The following is a 22764-nucleotide window of genomic DNA, read 5'->3' on the forward strand; positions in this document are numbered from 1 at the left end:
CTCTGAATGTATTCTCATGTAATTTAACCAGAACTGGTCCATTGGCCATTGACAATAACTGTCCCATTTCCTGTTAAATGCTTAAGACTAACCAAGTAAAAAGCATTGCTGTGTCATTCCCTTTGGGAAATAAAGCAAATTATAAGACTCATTTTGTTTCAATGCAGAGTTCACAGTGATTAGTTTTATCAGCGAAGTACTGAGAAGAGTCTTGCTGACCTAGTACAATGAAAATATGCTACTCCGGTGCTCTCTTGTGTAACTACAGGAGTTAGCTTAGGGTGTCAGGATAGTGAGCAGAAGATGGATTAGGCTCTCTGTCCTTTGTTTTACAAAGGCTTAACATGGATTGATTTGCATTCCGTATTTATCTCTTGCTGATAAGTAATGAATTGGCCTGTGCTGGTATGCCCGGCTCCTTATTTAGATAACTATTGTGAACTTGTATATTAATTTAAACAAAGGAAATCAAGGCTGTAATGGCATGTGTATTCAGTGAATGATTTACCAGCAGCATTTTGGTTAAACTGGAAGTAGGAGACTAAGTTATCACAAATCATACGGCTATGGAAATAAGGCAAGTGCTCATCAAGATGTATCTTTAAAGAAGATAGCCTTTAGGAATGGTATATCCCACTGCACAGTGGATTGTATAACCATGCATAGTTTAGAAACTCTGAGGGGAAATCAATATGAGAAGCTCAAAACCAAAAAAATTTTTCAAAGGCATACTTAAGGAATGATACCTTGAATCAATTTTCCCTGGGACAAATGGTCATTAACACTTTCCTATTTAATTTTTGTCAAGTCAAAAGGGTTTATTTTAATTATAATCAAACACTGGCAGAAATAACACTTCTTAAACACATTTAAAAAAATAACAAATGTTGTAAATCTCAGTCTAGTCTGGCTAGCCAGTAAGACAAAAAGCAAAGTGCTATGGAAATTCTGCAGCCTTTTATAGGTATTAGAGTTAAAATGAGAGAAAATTGTTTTTTATAAATTGGCAGATCACAAAAATTACATTAAAGCAAAGCAATCATATTTGTGAGTTAACTCTGTTGTAATATGTGTGTGTTCTAATTCTGACCCTTGACTTCTGTCAGAGCATAATTGAAGGCAGCTTTTTTAAAAGGTTAGGGAGAACAAACCATGTACATGTTAACGAGTAAACAGACATTTACTTAGTACAACAGAACGGTTTTACAAAAATCGGTCTTTTATTGTTGCCTTTCTCGATCCCATTCCAGGTGCAGAGCATCTCTTTAACACAAGCCCTGGAAGCATCCACAGAGCTACCATTTGCTTGAAACCCTCTTTTTGTAGTACAACAAAATACATTCAGTATCACTGACGGTCCCTGAATATTAATACTGATGTTATGATCCACAAACATGGTAGATATAAATGAATGCTCTTCTACATTGTTTAATGTGGTGGAAATCTGTACAGTGCTTTATCTTTGAGTTTTACTTGCATTTTTTTTTCCAAACCCCATGTGCCAAACTCTTATTGCTGAAATGATGTGGCTTTCTCAGGCAGAAAACTATTTTCATTTGTATATAGCAGCACTTTTCTCCATAACAAACAAGATGTGACTACTCCAATAGAAATGTATTTATTATACTGTATTGAGCTCATTGAGTATTTTTAACACATTCCCATTAAAAGAAGAAGTAGTACATTTCATAAATCTGTCCAGTTCTTCAGAAGACAACTCTTCATTTTTCTTCTTCCAGTTCTCACTTGGCTTTTTCTGGCTGCTTTGATGCACATTTGGTCATGACTCTTTTTCCCTGGAGAAATCAGAACTTCTCCTGTTTTTAAAAAAGTGGATGAATTAGATGAGGAATGTCCTGGAGCAACTAAAAGTCCTGATCCAGATAGCACTGAAATAAGTGGAAACATTTCTTAAGAGGTAATTAGATCATGGCTAATGAGATAGTTCTCGGAGGATTCTGGTGGTTTTCAAGTCCTTTGTTCTCATCGCATTTTGGGTTGCTGTGAGAACTGAGTTCCCAGTCTGTTTTACACAATTCAGTGGCAGAAGCCCAAAAGGACTTCAGCAGATGTAGCTGGTTTTACTGAGAGCCCCACGCCTGACCCAGCCTTCCAGGCTCTGGTGGCAGTGCAAGCCTACACGTGGGTCACTGCTCATGGAGACCTCGTGTGTGCGAGAGAGGGAGAAAGGAGCCAGAGCAATAACGAAGACTTCTCCCTCAGTTTCATAAAATCGTCTATAGACAAATAATTACTGCAAGAGCTTTGCGTGGAATATACATCTTAGCTGCAATGACATTGTATTTTATCCTGCCTAAAATACCGTCACCTTAGTTATAACTAGGGCAAATTCCTGCCTCTCTTCTCAAGTTTTGTGAAGGGAAGAACCAATCCCCTACAGTAACCAGGCTGAAATGTTGTAACAGAAACATCTGTGAGATTCTAAAACAGGTTTCAGGGCATCCCAACCCTAGTTCTGCCTGGCTGTAGCATGCAGCAAGGTACTCCTTTGTCTCGTTATAGCCTCCCTATTGAAATCATTGAATTATTCCCATCAGTAAATGTATCAGGAGCAGGCATTTTTACAGACAAACCTGCACTCTCAATCAGTTCAAATATTTTATTCAATGAAAACACATCTTGGCAAAAATGGATCCAAATTAAAGGAAGACAGGTAGGTAGGAACTTTTGAGAACTGACCAGGTAATTATATCCAAGTTCAAAACTAGATATAAAGGAAAGCAAGGATTTTTTTAAATGTTATGTTTTAGCTAAATGTAGGTGTTTTTTAAAGCCAGAATAAAATTCTGGACTTTATATAATTTGCCTTAGGAAATGTTTTTTTCTGTTCATGTATTGCATTAACTGAAGGAACAACTTTAAAGAAAATATATGGACAAAAGATGATGAGTTATTTCATTGTTATGGCTAAAAGTTTGCTTTTATAAATCTTTGTAATTACAAACCTTTTTGGTGCTGATGATCTTTGTTGTTTTCTGGGCTGACAGGATTATTTTGGAAAGAGAAGACTAATTTTTTTTAAAAAGGTTATTTTACAGCATTAACTTTATCTGTCCCATTGAACATTGGATTTTTTTTTTTTATAATTGCAAGTTAAATGTCCTTAGCATGATTTTCACAGTACTTGCTCTATTTACTGCCTTGTTTGAAGAGAGAAATATAACTTATGGATTTGTCAAAAATACTTACTGTATAGAAGCTAAGAAAAACCATAAGTATTCTGTAAGGAACAGATAGGCTCCCTGCATGTTTGCAATCAAATATCCAAAAGACTTCAAGTTCTCTGTGCTTGTTTGGTCCCCATGTTACTTTTTAATTATTTCTGTTATTTCTTCTCTATCAGGATAAAATTTGGGCTTCTTTAATGCGTTAGCTTGGAGAAGCAATAGATACCTTGAATAGGTCCTCGATAGTATATCAGCATACAGAATGTGTACATCCTCCTTACAGTAAACACATGCTAAGGTAAATTATTTTACTAGACCGCAAGACTACAGCAACTTGTTTCAACACTCCTTAGTGAAAGTCTCTATTAATTAAATATGCAAGGAAAACAGTCTCTAAAATTTTGGCTAAGCAGCTCTTACTCAGTTTGGAAGCACATACCACAAAGATATTGATTTCTGTGTTTCTATGAAGCAGCTGTAATATATTGTCATTGTGCTGTTTAAAGTGTTGAGATTACTAAAAGATCATCGTTGTTTTTACCTATTGGGTGGGGTTGTTTTGCTTTTGCAACTGTTGTTGCGAAGTAAATGTTCATTTAATTTGTGTAATTTTATCTTTTCCTTGCAACCATCTTCAGGATAGTAGATTTGACTGATGAATCTCTGCTGATTTATCAGAGACCTGCAGAAATCCTGGCTAGATTAGCCAAAGATGCAAAGTTTTCTGAGACATTAGAGAGTTTATCCAGATGCATTCTGCTATATTATTCCATGCTTTAAAACATAGATTCTCCAGAAGGGCTGAAGAAGTATACTACAGTGATTTTCTTTCTCTTCTCTCACAGAAAGTAAAAATAAGTACACTGTAAACACAATTTTCTGGAACTAGCAAAGACCACACAACGACTGAATTAATGAAATATTGTTGGTTTTGACTGAGTAGATAGAAAACGAAAAGCAAAATATTTATTCGGTCTAGTATGTTGGTTTATAAAATGCATTGGTCTCTTCTGGAAACTTTGACACATCTATGCATTTTTTTGCTGAAGTGACCTGACTAGTTCTATGTGAAAGATCACAAATGGCAGAAATAGTAATTTCAATCAGTAAAGTCACAAAGTTACAAATCATCAAAATATTATCCCCGACAGTAACTGTGTATGAATATCTTTAAGAAAACACAATATCTCCGTGGGGTTTTTTTGCTTGCAGCAGAGAAAACTTAATCCGGGAATCATAAGCATCTTTAAGTTTTCAGTGAGTAAAAGCCATTTTGCCCTATTGGAAATATTGCTACATGAGAAGGGGTTTGGCAATGCAGCCGGGCAGCTAAAAGGGGTACCAGAATAGAGAGTGTGGGAAATGACAGGCCTATTTGGCAAAATGTTTAGAAAGCGGGTATAGAAAACAGTATTAATTCACTCCAAATTAATGCTGAACCCACTCTTTAGAGGCAATAACTATTTAAGAGCTTAAAATCAGTACAGATGGATATAAGTTTGTATTTCTTGCACGTTGCAAAGATTGGTCTTCTAATGCAGTGTTTCTTAGACTATTTCTTTTTTTTTAATCTGCTTGAGCCCTCCTCTTAAAAAAAAAAAAAAAAAATCCAGTCCTCACCATTCCTACCTCCTCACCCTTTGAAATAAGGGGTGAGTATCTTCTATTCCAGGATATTAATAATTTTGCACATTAAGACTATGCCCCATGTCTCTGAATTTTCTCCCTTCTCTCTCCCCACATCTTCCTGAGAAACATTGTTTTAAAAGACAAGAATTGATTCTTAAGCAAACTGTGAACAGGATTTGATAATACACTGATCTTGCACATTTTCTGAGAATATTATATTTTGAATAGTTTTTCCTGAAAGATAACAAAAATAATATGGAAAGCTAAGTTGATAGCTAGAAAAAAGCAACAGAGCAAATGGCATTGCTTCAAAACACCTTCCAGTCCTGTACGTACAGCATCTTGGTCAGTGATCCCAAAACTTACCTCAATAATGTTCTTCCAGTGATGCTGTGCTGACCCCAATGTTTGGAGCAGGGGTTGCCTGGAAATTCATTTTCCTGCCAAAAAGCAGGGGGGAGGGAGTGAATGGACTCTGTCTGCATTATTTATAGTATTAATTTGATAAGTAATTCCCTCCTCTATGTCTCATTGTAGTCGATTTACTTCCCACTGTTTGACGTATCTTTCTGCAGGTGGTGCTAGCTAGTAAATCATCTGAACAGAGCATGAAAAGCATTGCTTTTCTTTTCATGAAACTGAAGTGTGAACCAATAGACACATAATAATGAGGTATTATCATAAATTCATGTGTTTTACTACTCTGCTATTTCTCTTATTACCCAGTAAGTCTCTTGCTAAACAGAGGAGTTTGGTAAGTGTCAATAATGTGCTACAGTATTAAACCTACAGGCTGGTAGACTGCAGGAGCTGGGAGAAAATGTTAGGAATGAGGCTTCTACCACAGACGGTCTCCCTCAAAAAAGCAGTACTGAGTGAGCAAGGGGAGTAGAGTTTTCACGATGTATTGATACTGCGACAAAACCTTGAGTTTTATTTGAACGAGGAGGAAAAATACCATGGGGAATGCTGTATGTTGTTACCGCCTGGTTCTACTGCCGTTTAACTGCTACTGCAAAATGGGAGAGTGGTTTACAGTAGGCAAGCGGTACATTTACAAAGGCAGTTGTCAGCAGGAACGGCAAGGAAGAAATATGGTCATATGTGACACTTGAGAACCTCTGAGCAACAGTTACTGATTTGACACTGGGTAATTAATTCAATAGAAAAAAACAGAGATGGGAGGGTGCAGGGTGGGCAGGGAGGGCTGCAAAACTATCCAAACCAAACTCTTCACAAAACCATTATCTCAAATTCTGCTCCAAGGGCATTGCTTACACTGAGGAGAATTGTTCAGTCTAAGTCTATTCATCTAAAGCCCTTACTGTAAGCTGCTTTGTGCCCTGTTTACTGAGGAAAAATGACATAAATATGGTGCATCTGAGCAGGATGAGACTAGAAGGATGCAAGGGACTTCCTGGTAAAGTACAACCCGTACACTGGCTGCTATATTACTGGTACAAGGCATGCTATGGAAAGACTGTTTCAAGTAAAGGAGGCTCATCCAGGACCCCCTCACCTGGGATCCATTGAGAGCTAGTGTTACCTTTATGGATAAATTATAGCTAGGGTATTGCTAATACCATATAATGAGCTGTGTAAGGGTTATTTTTTTTATGCCCCTTTCAGAGCTTTCCCTTTGGCTTTTACTTTGGCCATAGCCGATGTTTATCTTAGATAAAATGTGTTCGTGATACTGAAAGGTGGGCTCAGGGAAGGATCTCTGGCACAGCTGTGACTAAAACTCCTTTTAGGGAACTGACTCACTCAACAGCTGCTCTCGAGGATCTTTACATACACTTTAGAGGCAAACAAAGAGACATATAAAGTAAAGAAGGTGTGACTGGCATTGCCCTGTGTTGATGTCTAGCTAATTCTGGCAGCAACTGAAGATCTCAGGCTGGAGCTGACGACTGAGTGGCTGCTTGTGCTGGATGAAGCGGCAGTCTAGATGCTGTCTGCAGCTGCACAGCTGCTTCCTGATTTCCTCAGCTCCTAGCACAGACTATGGCAATCACTCTGAAATCGCTGCCTGAGCATTTCCCAGTATCACCGTGTTTTTCCCAGTGTTTAGGCATGGTATAGCTGAGTGATCATCCCCTGAGCCAGTACAGCCAGCTACATTTCCCCAGAAACGCCAACCAGAAAGCCCTAACCTAAAAATGCATTGTGGTGACTCCTTCCCTCCTTGAATAAGGAGAGGTAAATTCCCACTGGAGAGATACAGAGGAAGCAAAAGGGCTAAACAGCGTCATGAGATCCTGTTTAGCCCTTGTGAGAAACACAAGTTATTCGTGAGAAACACAAGTACAGCGTGTGCATGAACTAAGCACAACTGTTCAAAAAACTTGTCAGTCTAGTAAATGGAAGCAAAATTTGGTCCCATTTTCCTGCTACCATCACCATCCAGAAATCAAATAGTGGCTAGAAACCAATTTCAGAACTAGCAGCTGGTAGAAAGATGGTCTAGGGCATACAGCAATAAGACTAAGCTTTCTAATTGGAAATGCTGCGTGTGGGTACTGCAGCTAATAACAAATGCTGCATTGAGTTTCCTCAGACCAAAAAATCTAGCTGGGGTAAGGCCAGTTCTGCACTGTAGTTAATGGGCAAACCTACTCTCTAGGACAGCTTTTTCCAGGCTTTCTTGCTTTCCAGACTGCGCTGCCCTGCGCACCTAAGGACCCACTCCAACGTTTCCCATCAAACACTCGAACGTTACACAAAGTGACAGCTACCTTCATAGAAAACCTGAGATTGTCCAATATTTCAGGTCGTTCACACTCTGTAGTTAACATGGGACTTCTCACATCTCGGACTATGACTTAAGGATGAGATAGCTGAAACCCTCCCACCTTCCCCAGAGTGGAGTTACAGAGTTAGCTGTCACCGTCGTCCACAACCTCCTGTGACTACAGTTTGTGGATTTAGACAACGTGCACTGTTTCTTAAAAAGAAAGATTGGATAGATTTCATTGCTTTTACATCTCAACAGACCTTATCTAAAGTCAAGATTCACTTAATGCTGCTATTAAAAAAATTTTTTTTTAAAATAGAGTTTTGCTAAATCCAGAGCGGTGCTGACCTGCAGAGCCCAGCTCCCCTTTAAGCAATGAGGTAGCAACAGTCTTTTCACTGGGATTGTACAAGCATATTTTAGGAAGGTTTGTGTCTTTATCCTCAAAATCTTGGATATGTACCCTTGTTGCCTCTACGTTTTTGCATGTTTTCCCAAAAGTAACTATCCAATCACAAGTCTGAAACTTAAAACTGCTTCCATGTCTTGCTTCCCATATCTCACCTTTCTCTTTCTCTGTCTTCATTCAGTTATGCTGGCCTCCCTATGCTCTGGCTTGTTCTGGGAGTTTTATATTACCATTTTTTTCACAACCTCATCTATCTGATTTGCCTCCCTCACTTTCTCCGAGAAACATGGGAAAGGACGCACAGACCAAGGGTGCAATCTCTTTTAGGGTTTGGTACTAGCACATACAAGGCTGCACACATGATGAGGTAGACTTCTCATTCACCCATTGATATGTTACATCTTTGTCAGATGAGTAGTGAATTATCTAATTTAAAAAAAAAATACTGCTGCAGTTAGATATTTTGATACAGTTCTATTTATATATATTTTTAAAAAGTAAAAAGTCCTGTTGTCAAACCCAAGCAATTATTTCCTTATGCTTCTTATCTAAGCCTCTTTCAGTTAGAATTCTGTCTGAAAGCTTTTTCCTCTTCTCGACACCATTGTTACCCATGTGTTTGGCTAATGGGACATTCTTCTAATCTTCTCCATTTCTTTACTTTTTCCCTGAAATACAGCTCCATCCAACAACAGCTTCCATTTGCCAGATAGCTGTGTTTTGTTTTGGCTGTATGAAGAAACTTGGTTTTTTCTTTTCTTTTTCTTTCCTTTCCAAACATATCCAGAGATGAAAGGTAGCTGTTTATCTCTAAAAACTTCAAGGATTGACACACAGCTCATAACAACTCTTGTGCTTTCCTGGGCTTTCATTACCTGAAGCAGATGGTAGAGGAGAGGTGGAGTCCGACAGGATGCTTTCCCTGAGGAAAGCAATTGCCTTTAGTGACAGTTGGGCAAATGTCAATTTCTGACTCATAAGACACTTCTATATTTAATTTTAAAAAATACATAAATTCTTGTTTGGAGGAAACACAACTTCTCAGACTTTCCTGCAGAATAAAAATGGCTGAAACTTCTGCCCAGAATTCTGCAATCAGCTTCAGAGTTGTATAATCCCACTTGGAATTTTCACAGATATATTTATTTGTATAGTCTCCTATATATCCTCACATAGGGGAAAAAAATTTACAGAAGGCTTGTGAAAACTCCTCACTTATGCTAGGAACTCAGAAAATGCTACTGTGGCAGGTAACAAAGACGGAAATATCATTAATTTCATGTCAAATATGGAAAATATGCTTGAATTAACATGAGCTCTACTCCATACTACAGAGCTTGTGCATATTCTGGGCCAAAATCTCTTTGTGTCCTTCTGCACATACTTTTGGAATATTTAAAAGAAACTGGACGGTTTCAAATCAATTTGAAACTTCTTTAGAAAACTTTTTTGAAGCTGGGATATAGCCTATCTCTTACTATTATAAGACTATGATCCTTCTGTAAAAATGAGGCCAAAATGTACTTCCTACTGTATGTATCCTAGTGTATAAATCCATCTAAAATGGCTTAAGCTTGTTGCAGTACACATAGCTCAGCACATCGATCCAGATCTTGTGTATCTGCCACTTAGAAGCTCAAGTGTTTGCAACGATCTCTGTACACTTTGAACAAGGGATCTGGCACAAGCTTCTCACTACTTAGTCCAAATTAACATCACTGAATTCATTTAAGTCATTTTGGCTTCATACTTGAGAAAGTGGGGACACAAGTTAGCCTAAAGTGTGATTTGCTACTGAGGCAATTTGATAATAAACACGTTGTCTCCTCAGCAATGCCCCAAGGTCTGAAAGGCAGATCAAGCTCTAGAACAGTCTTAGTTCACTGATGTACCCTGTGCTTCATCTGGAACATGGTGTGCAGTGCAAACTCGGTCCAGAGAAAGCATCTTGTTCTTATGAGTTGTTATAAGTTTATTATTATTTTATGTTATTATAGTAATATATTACATAATTAGTGCATTTTATATTAATGCATTACTACTAATATATTAATATTGTTAATTCATCATATATTAATATCATTAATATCATGAAATTGTAACATATTATTTCAGTGCCACAGTTGTTGTGCAAAGTCAACATTCAGTTTCACAAATGTCATTACTAAGTGATAAAGAAAAATATTTACAATATTTGACCCTGCTCCACTGAGGGAAGAGCTTTGTTACCAAAGCCAGGAAAAGTAGAATCACATACTTGGATGAGCTGCAGTGGTGGAGGGAAACAACTAGAACTAGAAACAGTAAATAATCTTGATTCTTACACAAGGCAAGGCTTTAAATCATTTTAAGCAGAAGTGATGGCCAAAATCAGTTTGTAAGGATAAAGTCCAGATGTCTCTGAATGTCATCAAGTCCTCAGTTTATTTTTTCCTTACTGACTTCAGAAAGGAAAGAAATCCCAAGAAGCTAGAAAAGCTTTCAAATAGACAGTAAGTTAACTACTGAAGTGGAACAAGGACTAGCCATATATCAACAGAAACTAAGACTTGAGCATAGACAGAGTCTTCATCTAGATTAGAGAAGGGCTCAACTGATAAAGCCAAGAGAATTAAAGAACAAAAAGATGGATAAAGACCAGACAGCTCCTGAAATAAACTGTAATCACACATATTCGTTATGTTAGCAATGTAGGATAAGACCTTTACCTGGTGTAATTGGCATAGTAGCACTGCAACTAATTGTGCTGCATGACTGTATGCAGCAGTAGATGTTGGACCGTGTGACTTTACTCAGACTCTTATATTCACACTGAAATTGTAACATATTCTTTCAGTGCCATAGTTGCTGTGCAAAGTCAACATTCAATTTCACAAAGTAGTTTATTTCCAGGCAATCCAGGAAATTAACATTTAGTGGACATATTTTTTTTATAATAAAGAGTATTTCTAAGCAATATAAGTTCTTTGATCCAGCTGCATCTTAAATGGTTTATTTTTATAATAAAAAAGTGGAAAGAAATAAATTATACTGAACTTTTCACCACTCTCAGGTCTTTATTACAGCAAAAATCCCTAGGATACAAGATGCATCCAACATTCAGACACTAAAAGTTGTTTGGGGCCAAGGGCCAAGCGAATGGGTTAGGTCAACTTTGCTCTTTCCTCACTAGCAACTCAGACATCCTGCACCACCTTTTACCCTCCCCCTTTCTGGTATTCCTCTTACACTCAATATTTTTAGATGGTCATCTTCTTTCTCCAGGCCTGCTAGGACTGGTGAACTGTACAGGACTTAACCTTGCTACCTTCCAGTTTCTTGATGATTGCATTAACAGTGCTCAGGAAGCCTGGTTCTTCCCATAACTCTTCTTTCAAATCTGTGGGGAAAAAGCTAGTGTGATAAAACATTAAATTATCATAGTAAAGGATGAGTGACCTTACAGAACAAATTCTGGCTTTTCTGCAAGCTTCAGAGCCTCGTGCATCCCTGCAGCTGATAGCTTCCGATTGATATTCCTGTATCTGCATTGCAGTAGGTTGCGGTAAGTTGTCCTCAGGTCCCGATTGAAGAAGGCATATATAAAAGGGTTAATGAGAGAGTTTGCATAACCCAACCATAGAAATGTTCTCTCAACCCACAGCGGGATACAGCTGCATGCTGTACCGCAGATGAAGGGCCTGGCGGTTGAGAGGAGGAAGAAGGGCAACCAGCAGACAGTGAAAGCCCCAACAATAATCCCAAGCGTAGTGGCAGCTTTCTGTTCTCTTTTAAAGATGGAAATGTTTTTCTTGTCATGCTTTAGGAGTCGTGAAAAATTAGTACATTCTTCAGATTCCTTGTGCAGTTTTACAACTCCATTCATAGAAATCCCTTCCATTTCTTCTGGCTGGGGAAAACCAGCAAACTTGTGTTTAGCAGCACTCCTCTTGGCAGCTTTGTAAATCTGATAGTACATGAAAAGCATCACTGACATTGGAATATAAAATGCAACTGCCGTGGAGTAAATGGTGTAGCCAAAGTCTTGACTGATCAAACAAACCTTTTCATCGTTTACATTTTGGGCCCAACCGAAGAGTGGGGGTATAGTGATAGAGGCAGATAAGAGCCAAACACACAGGATCATTTTGGCCATACACTTCCCGTTCTGCCTTACAGGATACGTAAGAGGCCTCGTTATTCCCAGGTACCTAGAATGATAATGTACAGTTACTATATAGTGCAGTGGTTCACTGGTTAAAGTTATTTCATGTAGTCTGCCCTAAAGCAAAACATCTTCGGCTAAGGTTTCTATTTTACGTTTTTTCAATCCTCTCTTTGCATGTATTTCAAACTTGTAAATTCATGTGTCTTTCACTTGAAAATTTACAGTGCTGATATTCTGTATAAAAGGTCTTTATTCTAGAAGGAAATCTCCCATTGGCCATAATGGACTGCAATTTTAATGAATTTGTACAATTTTCATGCAGATAACTCATTTTTTGGCTTTTCAGGAAATTCTGAAACCTAAATTTTATTTGGCTAACTTATGAAATCTTGGAGTATAGATGAATACTCGCTCCGCAAAGCCTACCACTTTCTGTACCGAGTGCATGGTTAAGTTAAAACAAGTATGCATTCATGCTTGCCACTAAACTGAGATGATGAGTTGTTTTTCTTACCTTCATGTTTCAGACGAGAACAACAAACTGCAAACTTACGCCAAGAGTAGATTATTTCAATACTACAATAATTCTTTTTATTATCATTTAATTAGAAAGAAATAATATTTATTCAACATTCAAATTTTTACTGAACAAAATAATAATTTATCACAGTGTCAGTTCAAGAAGACCTGGGGAAAAAACATAGTTTTACCAGAAGCTAAGTTTAGGGTGGTAAATTGTAAACAAAGAAGAAAAATGTTTATAATATGTCAAGTTTTCATAGAAAAAAAAAAATGAAGTCTGTTGACAACTTCTACATTTCCTAAGCTGTGATAGCTTAAACTATGTATTTTTTTCTAATTAAAAAAAATACGACTACGGCCCTATACAGCTGGACAGCAATATCCTAAGTTTGTGTTTACTCTCAACTACAGAAAATTTCTTTATTTCCTCTCTAGCTATGGGAAGTTCCTCTTAGATGGAATTGGATGCTTTATTTTACACCTAACATTTTTACTTTGAAATTTGGTTTCTGCTCATCTGGAACGTACTTATGAGTTACCATTAACTTGTCAAATTCTTTTTTTCCTCCCCCCAAAAAGAAAGAATTTTGAGAAAAATCAGTGTGATTCACTTTGGTACTTGTAAAAGAAATTATTTCAAATCAGGTTTCGGAACAACATTTTGGTTTCAAGAGGTACCAGTGTTTAGTTACACAGTGAAGGTTTTGGAGGGTTACAAACAAGAAATATAGTAACATGATTAAAAATATCTTTTTCTGAGCATTTTTTCTCTCTCTATTCACCTAGCAAATCAAATATGAGTATTTGCCTGGCTCTGTGGAATGCTGCATTGTTGATTTTACTGCAATGCAGTAAATTATGCCCAGTGCTGCTGCTTTATACAAGCACTCAGGTATGCTACAGTTTTGTAAGGATAAAGAAGCATCATTTCGTGATCTGTTCTGATGAGTAACAACAATCCCTCCCAACAACATCATTGATTTTACATTACTTGGTATGGCAAGTGTTACAAAAAAGACAGAACTCGTTTATTATGCCCTATTCTTGGCAGCGTGCACAAGTAAATTACAGCAGGTCAGTATTGTGCCAGTGAAGCTGTGCCTGGTGGGGCCGTAAGCTAAGAACAGTTATTAAAATTGGCCGGGATTAGAGCAGTGTGATACATGGACCATGCTATTAAAAAAAGGCTGTTTCTTGTGGACCTCAACATCGGCATTAGAATATAGTCACTGCACCAGCTCCCGAGGCCATGGGCATACTGTAAAGTCCATGGAGATTTCTGTTCTACAGCATCACGGCCAAAACTGCGGTCCCAAGGAGCTGAGAGTTTTCCAACGCGCTCCAAGATGGACACGAGTAGGGTTAATGCGGTGAAGTTCCAGAGTTTAACTATCTAAGGGATACATAATTCTGTTCTAAGTAATGTAACTCCAGCAAGGGTAAGTGACTAGCTGCAGCCCTTCTGGGACAAGAGTGGCAGACCCTTAAAATTTGTCTGAAAATAGCAGGATTTAGCTACAAAAGAGTTAAACACACCTTTTGTGCAGAAAGCTTACTTGTCACTTACAATGTGTTGTTTTAAAAAAATCTTTCAAAGGTTGGTCCACCTTCCTGAAGTATGTCTTCTTCTAGCTATTACCCAATTGGTCATTAAAAATAACACGCTTATGAGGTGAGCTTTATTATGTAGCTAAAAAAGTTAAACTGGATTTGTGTAAAAATCAGATCTGTGGGCTGCATGCTCTGAATGCCTACTGATGCACTCTCATGCATCAAAATATAACAAAAAGAATTCATGAAAGCAGAAGTATAATGAAAAGAATTAAAATTCATTAGTTTTGCCCTGGCACTGCTTTTTTGGAAGCTATCGGAGCTTCAAAAATGTTATTTGAAATTAAAATGCATTAATTAACATAAAAATACACCAGCATCCTTTCTGCCTTATCCATTTTGCTAAATGTAGTATGATAGGGAAAAACAGTCAGCAGGCATAAATGAAGGAACTTTATCTTTTTATCTCTATATATGAAATCCATCACCCTTGAAAACTTACTTGCAACTTCAAAATAATGTAAATCACTACTGTTGTCTAATACACTAGAGAGTGTCCAAGACTTAACAGATTCATTAACTTCAAAAGTATTGTTTCAAATTCATTGCAAAAATATGCTTTGTAATGCTTAATCTTCAACTACTACCTTCCAAAAAAAATTACTAAAGGTACATCAGCTGAACTTAACATATCATTCCAAAAATATTTAACACCTTGAGGCCTTACTGCTGGGAAAGAATGAAGTCAAATTCCCTAAAAAGCCCATTGCATGTATCTCAGCTACCCCCACAATAAAGAAGTGTCTCAGACTTGTTATTCTGAGATTTGTTTCTTTTACACGCTGCAGATGTTCATTTTGATCTTGGTGGGGAAGAAACTGTGCCTCAGTTCTCACTTGTTAAATAAGGGCAATGCTGTTTCCTATTCTTCCTCCTCTGAGTTTCTTGAATACACGGTTCTGCCAGACAGGGTATCTATCCATATTGCACCCAGCACCATGAGGACTATAGGTTACTCCCCAAGAGCACAGTATTGCAGACGCACAGCCTCTGGTCATGGCATTTCTCACCCAGCATTGCCTGATGCTGTACGCAGAACACCAAAGTGCAGGACGCTACAGCAAACAACTATCGGGCAACTCTACGAGAAACATGAGACATACTGCAGTCACGGTCCTGCTGCCATTCCAAGAAGAAAGGCTGCTGGGTGAGTGGAGAAAAATGAGAAGGGAGAACCTGGCATTAGTGTCTAGAGGATACAGTTTGAAAAACAGATGGTGGGAACTTTTTTTGTACCACATCACTGCAATCTGGAAAACAGCCCCTTGCACGAAGAGCTCAAAGTAAGAGTGGACAACACAGACCAAACAGAAGACACATGGTGAGGGACAGAGTGAATTTTGTCTTAAACAAATGTGTGTAAACACACGAGCACAGCCCCGTTCTGCGTTGCTTTCTTATGATTTCTTCAGTGTCTCCACTTCCCCGTTGGAGGATCAGAAACCGACTCCTGTGCCGCAGTCCCACCCAGGTGTGAGGCGCAGGCAGGGTGCCCAGCTCTAGGGAGGAAAAATTACCCCTTGCCATCCTCTTTCTGGAGCTCTGTTCAAACGTAGGTGGGGGGTAAAGAGCCTTCTCCTTCACGGGGTGCTATCGTCAGCTATTGTGAATGATCGCCTTTTGCCACATTCACCCACAAAAAACCAACAATGGAAAAGGTAAATGAGCAAGTCCGTCCTTTCCTTTTGCTTAATAAAAGTCTGGCTCCCTGTGATCCAGTATTCTTTCCCAATACCTCTAAATTGTTGCAATTTAATGACAGGCAGTTGTTATAGACAATTTAATGTAAAACCATTATAACTGTATAGGACTGCTCCTGAGAGCAGTTGGTTTGTGGGGTTTTTTATTCTGGCTTTTTTGATACTGATGCATTACAACAACCACACAGAATAGTTTTTACCCTACAGGGCTAAAAGTCTCCATTGTCATTTGAACTGTAGAGCACACAGGCATTTCTTATTACAGCGTGCTCAATATATTAAATGTTACAGCAAGCGTTAGGACGTAACGTATATGGAAAGCACAATGGTATATGGCCAAGGGAGCAGGCATCCACAAACCCTGATGTCTCTTTCTGGTACATCATCTTATCTTTCTGTGACTCTTTGTATTCCTTCTTCCCATTTATGTTTGTCTTAACTATTTGCTTGTTGTGATGGCTGTCATATGTTACTGCTTGCACAGTGATTATCAAACTGGACCGCCACTGTATCCCACTAGATGTTACTATATTAACAAATATGAAAGGTCTGATACAATTTATTTTCTTGTAAATATATTTCTTTCGTTCTCTAATCTAGGAAATTGTGAAAAGTAGTTCGCTTTATCTGCACTACCAGGAAGTGAGTTCATATAGGCATCTACTTATCATCCTCTAGAAGAACTTTTCAGGAAGATCTTTCTCATCACCTTCACGTGAATAACTCTCCATTTGTGGCCGAATTGATTAGTAATTCTATAGATGTAGAAAAAGATACCAGTTTCTCCAAGAAGAAAAAAAGCAGCAGTGCCAGGCATGGTAGCATTTCAGGTTAACCAGGCGTGACTTTCTTTTTTTTTGGTGGTATGAACCTGATTTTTTTTCAAAGTTAATTTCCTTTTCTTTGTGTTTGTTCCTGAGAAAGCTAATTATAGCTGTAATATTTAAGCTGTAAAAATGATGAATTGTTCATAGCTACATTGGAAACTTTGAGATGGGTCTAGTCCTCACACCTTTTGAAATATCTAGAAAGCAAAGTGAGACTTAACAGCTACATCAACTTCAACAATAGAAAGAAAACAGTAATAGGATGGTCCAATTTGGGATCCTGTGTCCAAAATCTTTCTTTATTACCACCATTATATAGCTAAAAGAGAAAGAAAAAAAGGAAAAGGACTTGCTTCTCACTGTGAGCAATGTCACAGAGTAATAGAAAACCTAACAGCTAAAAGCATTCAAACTGTTTTGAAGCCTCCTGCCCAACCCAATAATAAATTGAATGCACCATGACATCAGGATCACTTATGCCACTTTTGAAACACGCATATGTAATTCCTTTGCCTCTGGTCTCCAAGTACTTTATAGGCAGATAGAATTCCACTTTAATAAGTCCACATTAGTTTCTCAGAATTCACTGACCTGATCTAACAGACAATTATTCTGGAATCAGCTTAGCATCTTTCACTGTCTGACTTTGCTTTTATGGAGCAGATTAGATTACAATGGAATAGGACTAGAAACACTGTACTGGAAATGATATAGATGTGTATTATAGCTATTTCTACCAGGAATCTTGACATACTGTTCTGTTATCGCTTACCATTTCACTAGGAGTTGCCCGTAACCTGAGGTTCTTTCAGTTCTTCCTATTTTTGTATTTTAAAAGAGTCATAAAACTGTTTTATTTGAAAGACACAAAAATGCTTGCTTCTTTGCTTTTGTGCTCTTTTTCTAGTACAGCAGCTTTCCGGTTTCAGTACTGTTGTGGTTTAGCCCCAGTCGGCAACTGAGCACCACCCAGCCCTCGCTCACCCTCCCCGCCAGTGGGATGGGGGAGGGAATCGTAAGAGCAAAAGTAAGAAAACTTGTGGGTTGAGATAAGAACAGTTTAATAATTGGAACAACAACAACAAAATTGTAATGAGAAGGAAAACAAGAGAGCGAGAGAGGAACAAAACCCAGGGGAAAAAAACCCAGTGTTGCAACTGCTCACCACCGCCGGCCAATGCCCAGCCCGTCCCTGAGCAGCGATCGCTGCCCCCCAGCCAACTCCCCCCAGTTTCTATACTGAGCATGACGCCATACGGTATGGAATAGCCCTTTGGCCAGTTGGGGTCAGCTGTGCTGGCTGTGCCCCCTCCCAGCTTCTTGTGCACCTGGCAGAGCAGGGGAAGCTGAAAAGTCCCTGACCACTGTAAACACCACTTAGCAACAGCCAAAACACCAGCGTGTTATCAGTATTATTCTCATACTAAAATCCAAAACACAGCACTATACCAGCTACTAGCAAGAAAACTAACTCTGTCCTAGCTGAAACCAGGACAAATACGTATCTCCTTGTATTAGTTTCTTTGCCATCCCACAGCTATAGAATCCTGTCTAATGATTCACCTGCAATAATAACTTATTCTAAAAATGATGCTGATCTACTGATCTTCCTTCAGTGGCTGTGATTCTCTTATGATCTTTCATAATGTTTCTGTTTAATTCAGTACAACATTAAGAGACAGTTCACAAGAATAGGAGCACAATGCTATTCCTAGAAGCTATCCAGCTTTCAGAAAAATTCTCCCTAGTATAGTGATCAATCTAGATTTTTTTTCCTCTACTTTGACACATGAAACGGTAAATTAAATGTAAATGTAACAAGTTGAAATAATTATTAAAACTATTATTTCTGTTACAGCTATGTCAAATCACCTAACAGAAATTGTTCTCTTCTTTTCAAAGATATTGTGTAAGCAGGAGATACTCTGCCCCACAGACCTGCTTTTAAATAGAAGGTGGTATACAAACTGATCAGGGAAATACTATTCCCATCGCATATCTAAGTAATTGAGATGGAAGTAAAGGGATAGAAACATAAAAAGACTTAAGTGCTGAGACACGAGCATTACAGTGCACGACTATGATGTTCTAATGTGAAAAGTAACCTTGTTAATTATTGTATGACGGTATTGATACCTGTCTTTCTGCAATCCAGACTGGCCTCGTAATCACATCGTGATAACTGCCAGTTTATTGTCTGAGAAGAGGAGGATATTTCAGAGGCAGTAAAATACTTCTCTCCTTCCCAGAAGTGAACAAAGTTACTGATTTCATTGCATATATGACAGCTTTTGGAATATGAATTGGATCACTTTAAAACCTAAACATTAAATATTGTGTAATGTTAGAGTGAGACAGCAGAACTAATAAAATCAAACCATCACTCGGGAGAAAAAAAGACTTTGTTCAACTAGTTCTGTGCTCTATCTAGTTAAATGTTGCATCTTTTCTACATAGTAAATTAGTACTTCATTTATGAAAAGTCTTAGCACAGTGGCCAGCTTCCACATCTTAATTGCATTAGCTAGAAATGGTTAAAGCTCTACTTTCTCAGTTGCTGTTGAATGCAGTAATGTGAAACGTCTTAAATGTATGTTTTGGTATCCATTGCTTTAGACACTTATGCTTCACTTTTCACACAATTTCAACATTATTCTTTTTATGGAAACAGTGATACTTTAATTTTGAAACCTGGAAGAATGAGAATTAAATATTTGGTTTGCTTTCAGCAAGGTTAACACTTTCCATTATTTCCCTTCTTGCTCTCCATTAAATGTATTTCCTTAAATTTTTACAAAAGGAAGACATTGGTTCCTACTGTTAGAGTGGGTACATATTGAATACAGTACTATACTTTTATTGTACATAGTAAATGTTCTGACCTGATTTTTCTCTTTCTCAAAAATCATTGTAGGGGGTTATTTTTGATGGAACTTAAGAAGTGTAGGCTTTCCTGGCAGCGGGGGAGGATTAAGTCAATCAAAATTAAGTATCTGTTCATTCTAAAGAAATGTAATTTGCATAGTAGAAGATTATGTTCTCCTCTCTTACATTTCTTTCAGTTTCTCTGTACTTTCGTGGACTTTCTTCCTCTCATGTTGCATAACTTTACAGCTTCACATTTTTCTTGGTTATTTTAGCTCATTTTTCATTCTTTTATTTCTTTATTCTATTATTTTTTACTTCCCTTTCTTGCCCTGCCTTATTTCTATTTCTCTCAGCTCTGTATTCTTCCCTCATCATTTTTGCCTACTGATCTAAGACATCCATCCCATCGATGGGGGGATGTATTCTGCTCTCATTCTAAGAAATACATAACAACCGTATTGCCAGAAAGAGATGTGCAATGTTTTTCCATTCAACTTGCGTTATCTTATGTGTAATTTCTGAAACCATATTCTGCTTTCCTTTCAGACCTTTGCAAATTTCTTTTACCTGTCCTCACCCTTTGCCTTTCATTTCCCCCCATGCATGACTGTGGAAGTACTTGTCACCAGTCACTGCCTTGTTCTTAGCTTCCTGACAGAACAGTTTGGTATCCTTTGGTTTTCCACTGCAAATGATACGCTATTTGGAGGAAAAGGTCCCAACATGTAGTTGCTGAGGTTTATCTTGCAACACTGCCTGAATGTTAGATAATATGTATTTCCTAGCCAATATTCTGCAATTACCCAAATAAATATATTATAGACTAAACCACTCTTATTAACTGTCTTTCAAATAAACAGTACATGTATGTTTTCCTTTCTTATATCTTCACCAATGATGTAAAGGTAGGAAATATAAGAAGGGAAATGGATTTCAGTCCATTCCATCCTTCACCAGCCTCCTAGAATCTAGATGCATTTGCAAACTGAAAAGGTTTTGGCAAAAAAATATTTAGAATTAAGTTATACACTGTAATGGAAGACTTCCTATTTTCCAACTTTTTCAAAATGTCTGAACTCCAACTTTGTGGGTTTCATCATCTCTGGTTTCCTGTATATAAGTGTGGTTTGCTTAGTGAGTGCAATGGGATTAATTATATACAGACCTCAAAAGTGCTTCTCACCCCACTTCTTCATAGATAATCTGTAATACTTCAAAAGCTCTCTAAATCTGGGCAAGTCACACATAGGAAGAATCCATTTTTCTTTATACTGTTCAACAATGTGCAAGGTTGAGGAAAATAAAAAATAATTTCATTATTTTCTAAAAGAAAATGTGTAACTGTGTCAGGGAACACACTACCCACTTCTGCCATTTCACCCCCCCATAGATTTGCAAGTTTCCTTTATTTAACATTGATCTAATTTTGGGGGGAAGAAGTGAGAAGAGAGTCAAAAGGCTCTTCCTAAATTTTCCTTTCTTTTCAAAAGTAAAAAATTGTATTAATCAAAATATAGGATAAAGTACAATTTACAACAGATATTACTAACATTTTAGGAATATTGCCTAGAGAAGTGCTTCTTGGGCTTTTTAAGCAATGTCTCACTTCACTAAAAAAATCTTCATCAACTTCATCATAGTATACACACAAACTGCTTCACAAATCCAGGAGGCCAGGCCCTCGTACACTCTGACAGCTTCATACCCTATGGTATAATTTACGCTAGTTGTTAAGTCATTTTATCAATCAAGGAAAAAAAAGAAAAGCAAAACATCTTCAAACATGGTTGTTTGTTGCTATATTCAAGGTGATTTATATCAGAAAACACTCTTTTGGTTAAAATTCACATTTCAGTTTATTCCATATTGAGTGCCTTTTTATTATTGCAAAATCTTTTAGACTCATAGAAACAAATGTAGTGCATTTGCATCATGTAGACTGATGTCTGTCTTTTGTGACTGTTTTTTCATCTTTATGTGTATGATGCAGTATCTCATTAAGTTATTACGAGATGCCTGGCCTCTCTTTAAGGGGGCAAAGAAGATATTTTAGCCTTCTGATACTATCTGAGAAGATTAAGATAGGAAAAGCTTTGTTCTAGAAAAGAATTAAAGAGAAATCACATTCTTATTTATTTCTGTCTGGTTGTGTAGCAATGTTGGTTTCAGATCGGGTGTGCAGTAAAAAAGAAGTTCAGGTTGGAAGAAAGCTAGGGAAGAGGTTTTATCTCATATGGCCTTTTGTATGGTAGAGGAGAACTGCTTAAATCTGAACAGGGGAAATGAATCTGAGGATGACAAGTAAATGATTTGCCATGACTGGAGGGAGGTAGTCTGGCAGTGAGCTTGAGGAGCAGCAGAGGAGACCTTGAGCATGAATGCATATAGTTCAAAAGCCACTGAGGAGGGATGAGGCTTAACTTGAAATATTGCTTAATGGTGTTACATGGGACTCGAGAGAAAGAGACAGAGATGTACTGGGAGTTACTTATGTTTGTCCTCCTTTTATCAGTCTAGAGAATCTGCAAGTTAATGAATTGGATGAAGGACTCAACCACTGGATGCTGTTAAGGCACTGGAGAAGAAATGACATAGCTCTATTCTTTCTTCTGTATAATAAAGAAATTGGGGAGGAATGCTTGAGCACTGGAAGTCATCTTTACGATGGCCTTAGTTCCTGAGGAGTTAATCTCATGTTCTGATCCTTACTCCCAAGCATTTCTATCTCCTGAACAATGAGCTGCACTGTCCTTCTGGCAGTTACAGTCTGTCAGAAGACAGGCATTAACCGTGATCTTTTGCTGAACACCTGAAAACATGTTCAGAGGATCTAAAGCCTTAGATGATTAATTTGCTCATTGGCCTGAGCCACCTATACAATGGAAGATAAGGTTCAAGTCCCTGAACTTAATTTGACCCTATGGGCTAACCAGTATAGAAAAACATGAGAGTTGGATGTCATCAGGATAACCCAAGTTGCCCAGCTGATAGGTAGAAGCACTCCATACAGTTGATAATTGCTGATAGGAGAAGGTTTATTTGCTGCTTTGCTTTCCTGTGGGGGAGAGTAACTTTAAGCAAAGATGTGTTTTCTTGAAGAACCAGCTGAGATTAAATCCTTACTCT

The 22764-nt window shown here is 37.9% G+C and overlaps 1 protein-coding gene across 3 annotated transcripts in view; it reads right to left on the reverse strand.

The window, feature by feature from the left end:
• Window positions 1-929: 929 nt before the first annotated feature.
• Window positions 930-22764, reverse strand: part of HTR7 (5-hydroxytryptamine receptor 7) — a 37983-nt gene continuing 16148 nt past the window's right edge. For 2 of the 3 annotated variants that reach the window (XM_072870132.1, XM_072870131.1), the window contains 2 exons: window positions 11407-12153; window positions 930-1817 (listed from right to left, as the gene is read on the reverse strand). In XM_072870132.1, coding sequence (XP_072726233.1) covers window positions 1781-1817; window positions 11407-12153 — 784 coding nt within the window. In that variant the 3' untranslated portion in view covers window positions 930-1780. Of the gene's footprint in view, window positions 1818-11401; window positions 12154-22764 lie in introns of all 3 variants that reach the window. The other variant, XM_072870133.1, reaches the window with a different exon arrangement.

Source organism: Ciconia boyciana, chromosome 8, assembly GCF_034638445.1.
Source record: "Ciconia boyciana chromosome 8, ASM3463844v1, whole genome shotgun sequence".
NCBI lineage: Eukaryota > Metazoa > Chordata > Aves > Ciconiiformes > Ciconiidae > Ciconia > Ciconia boyciana.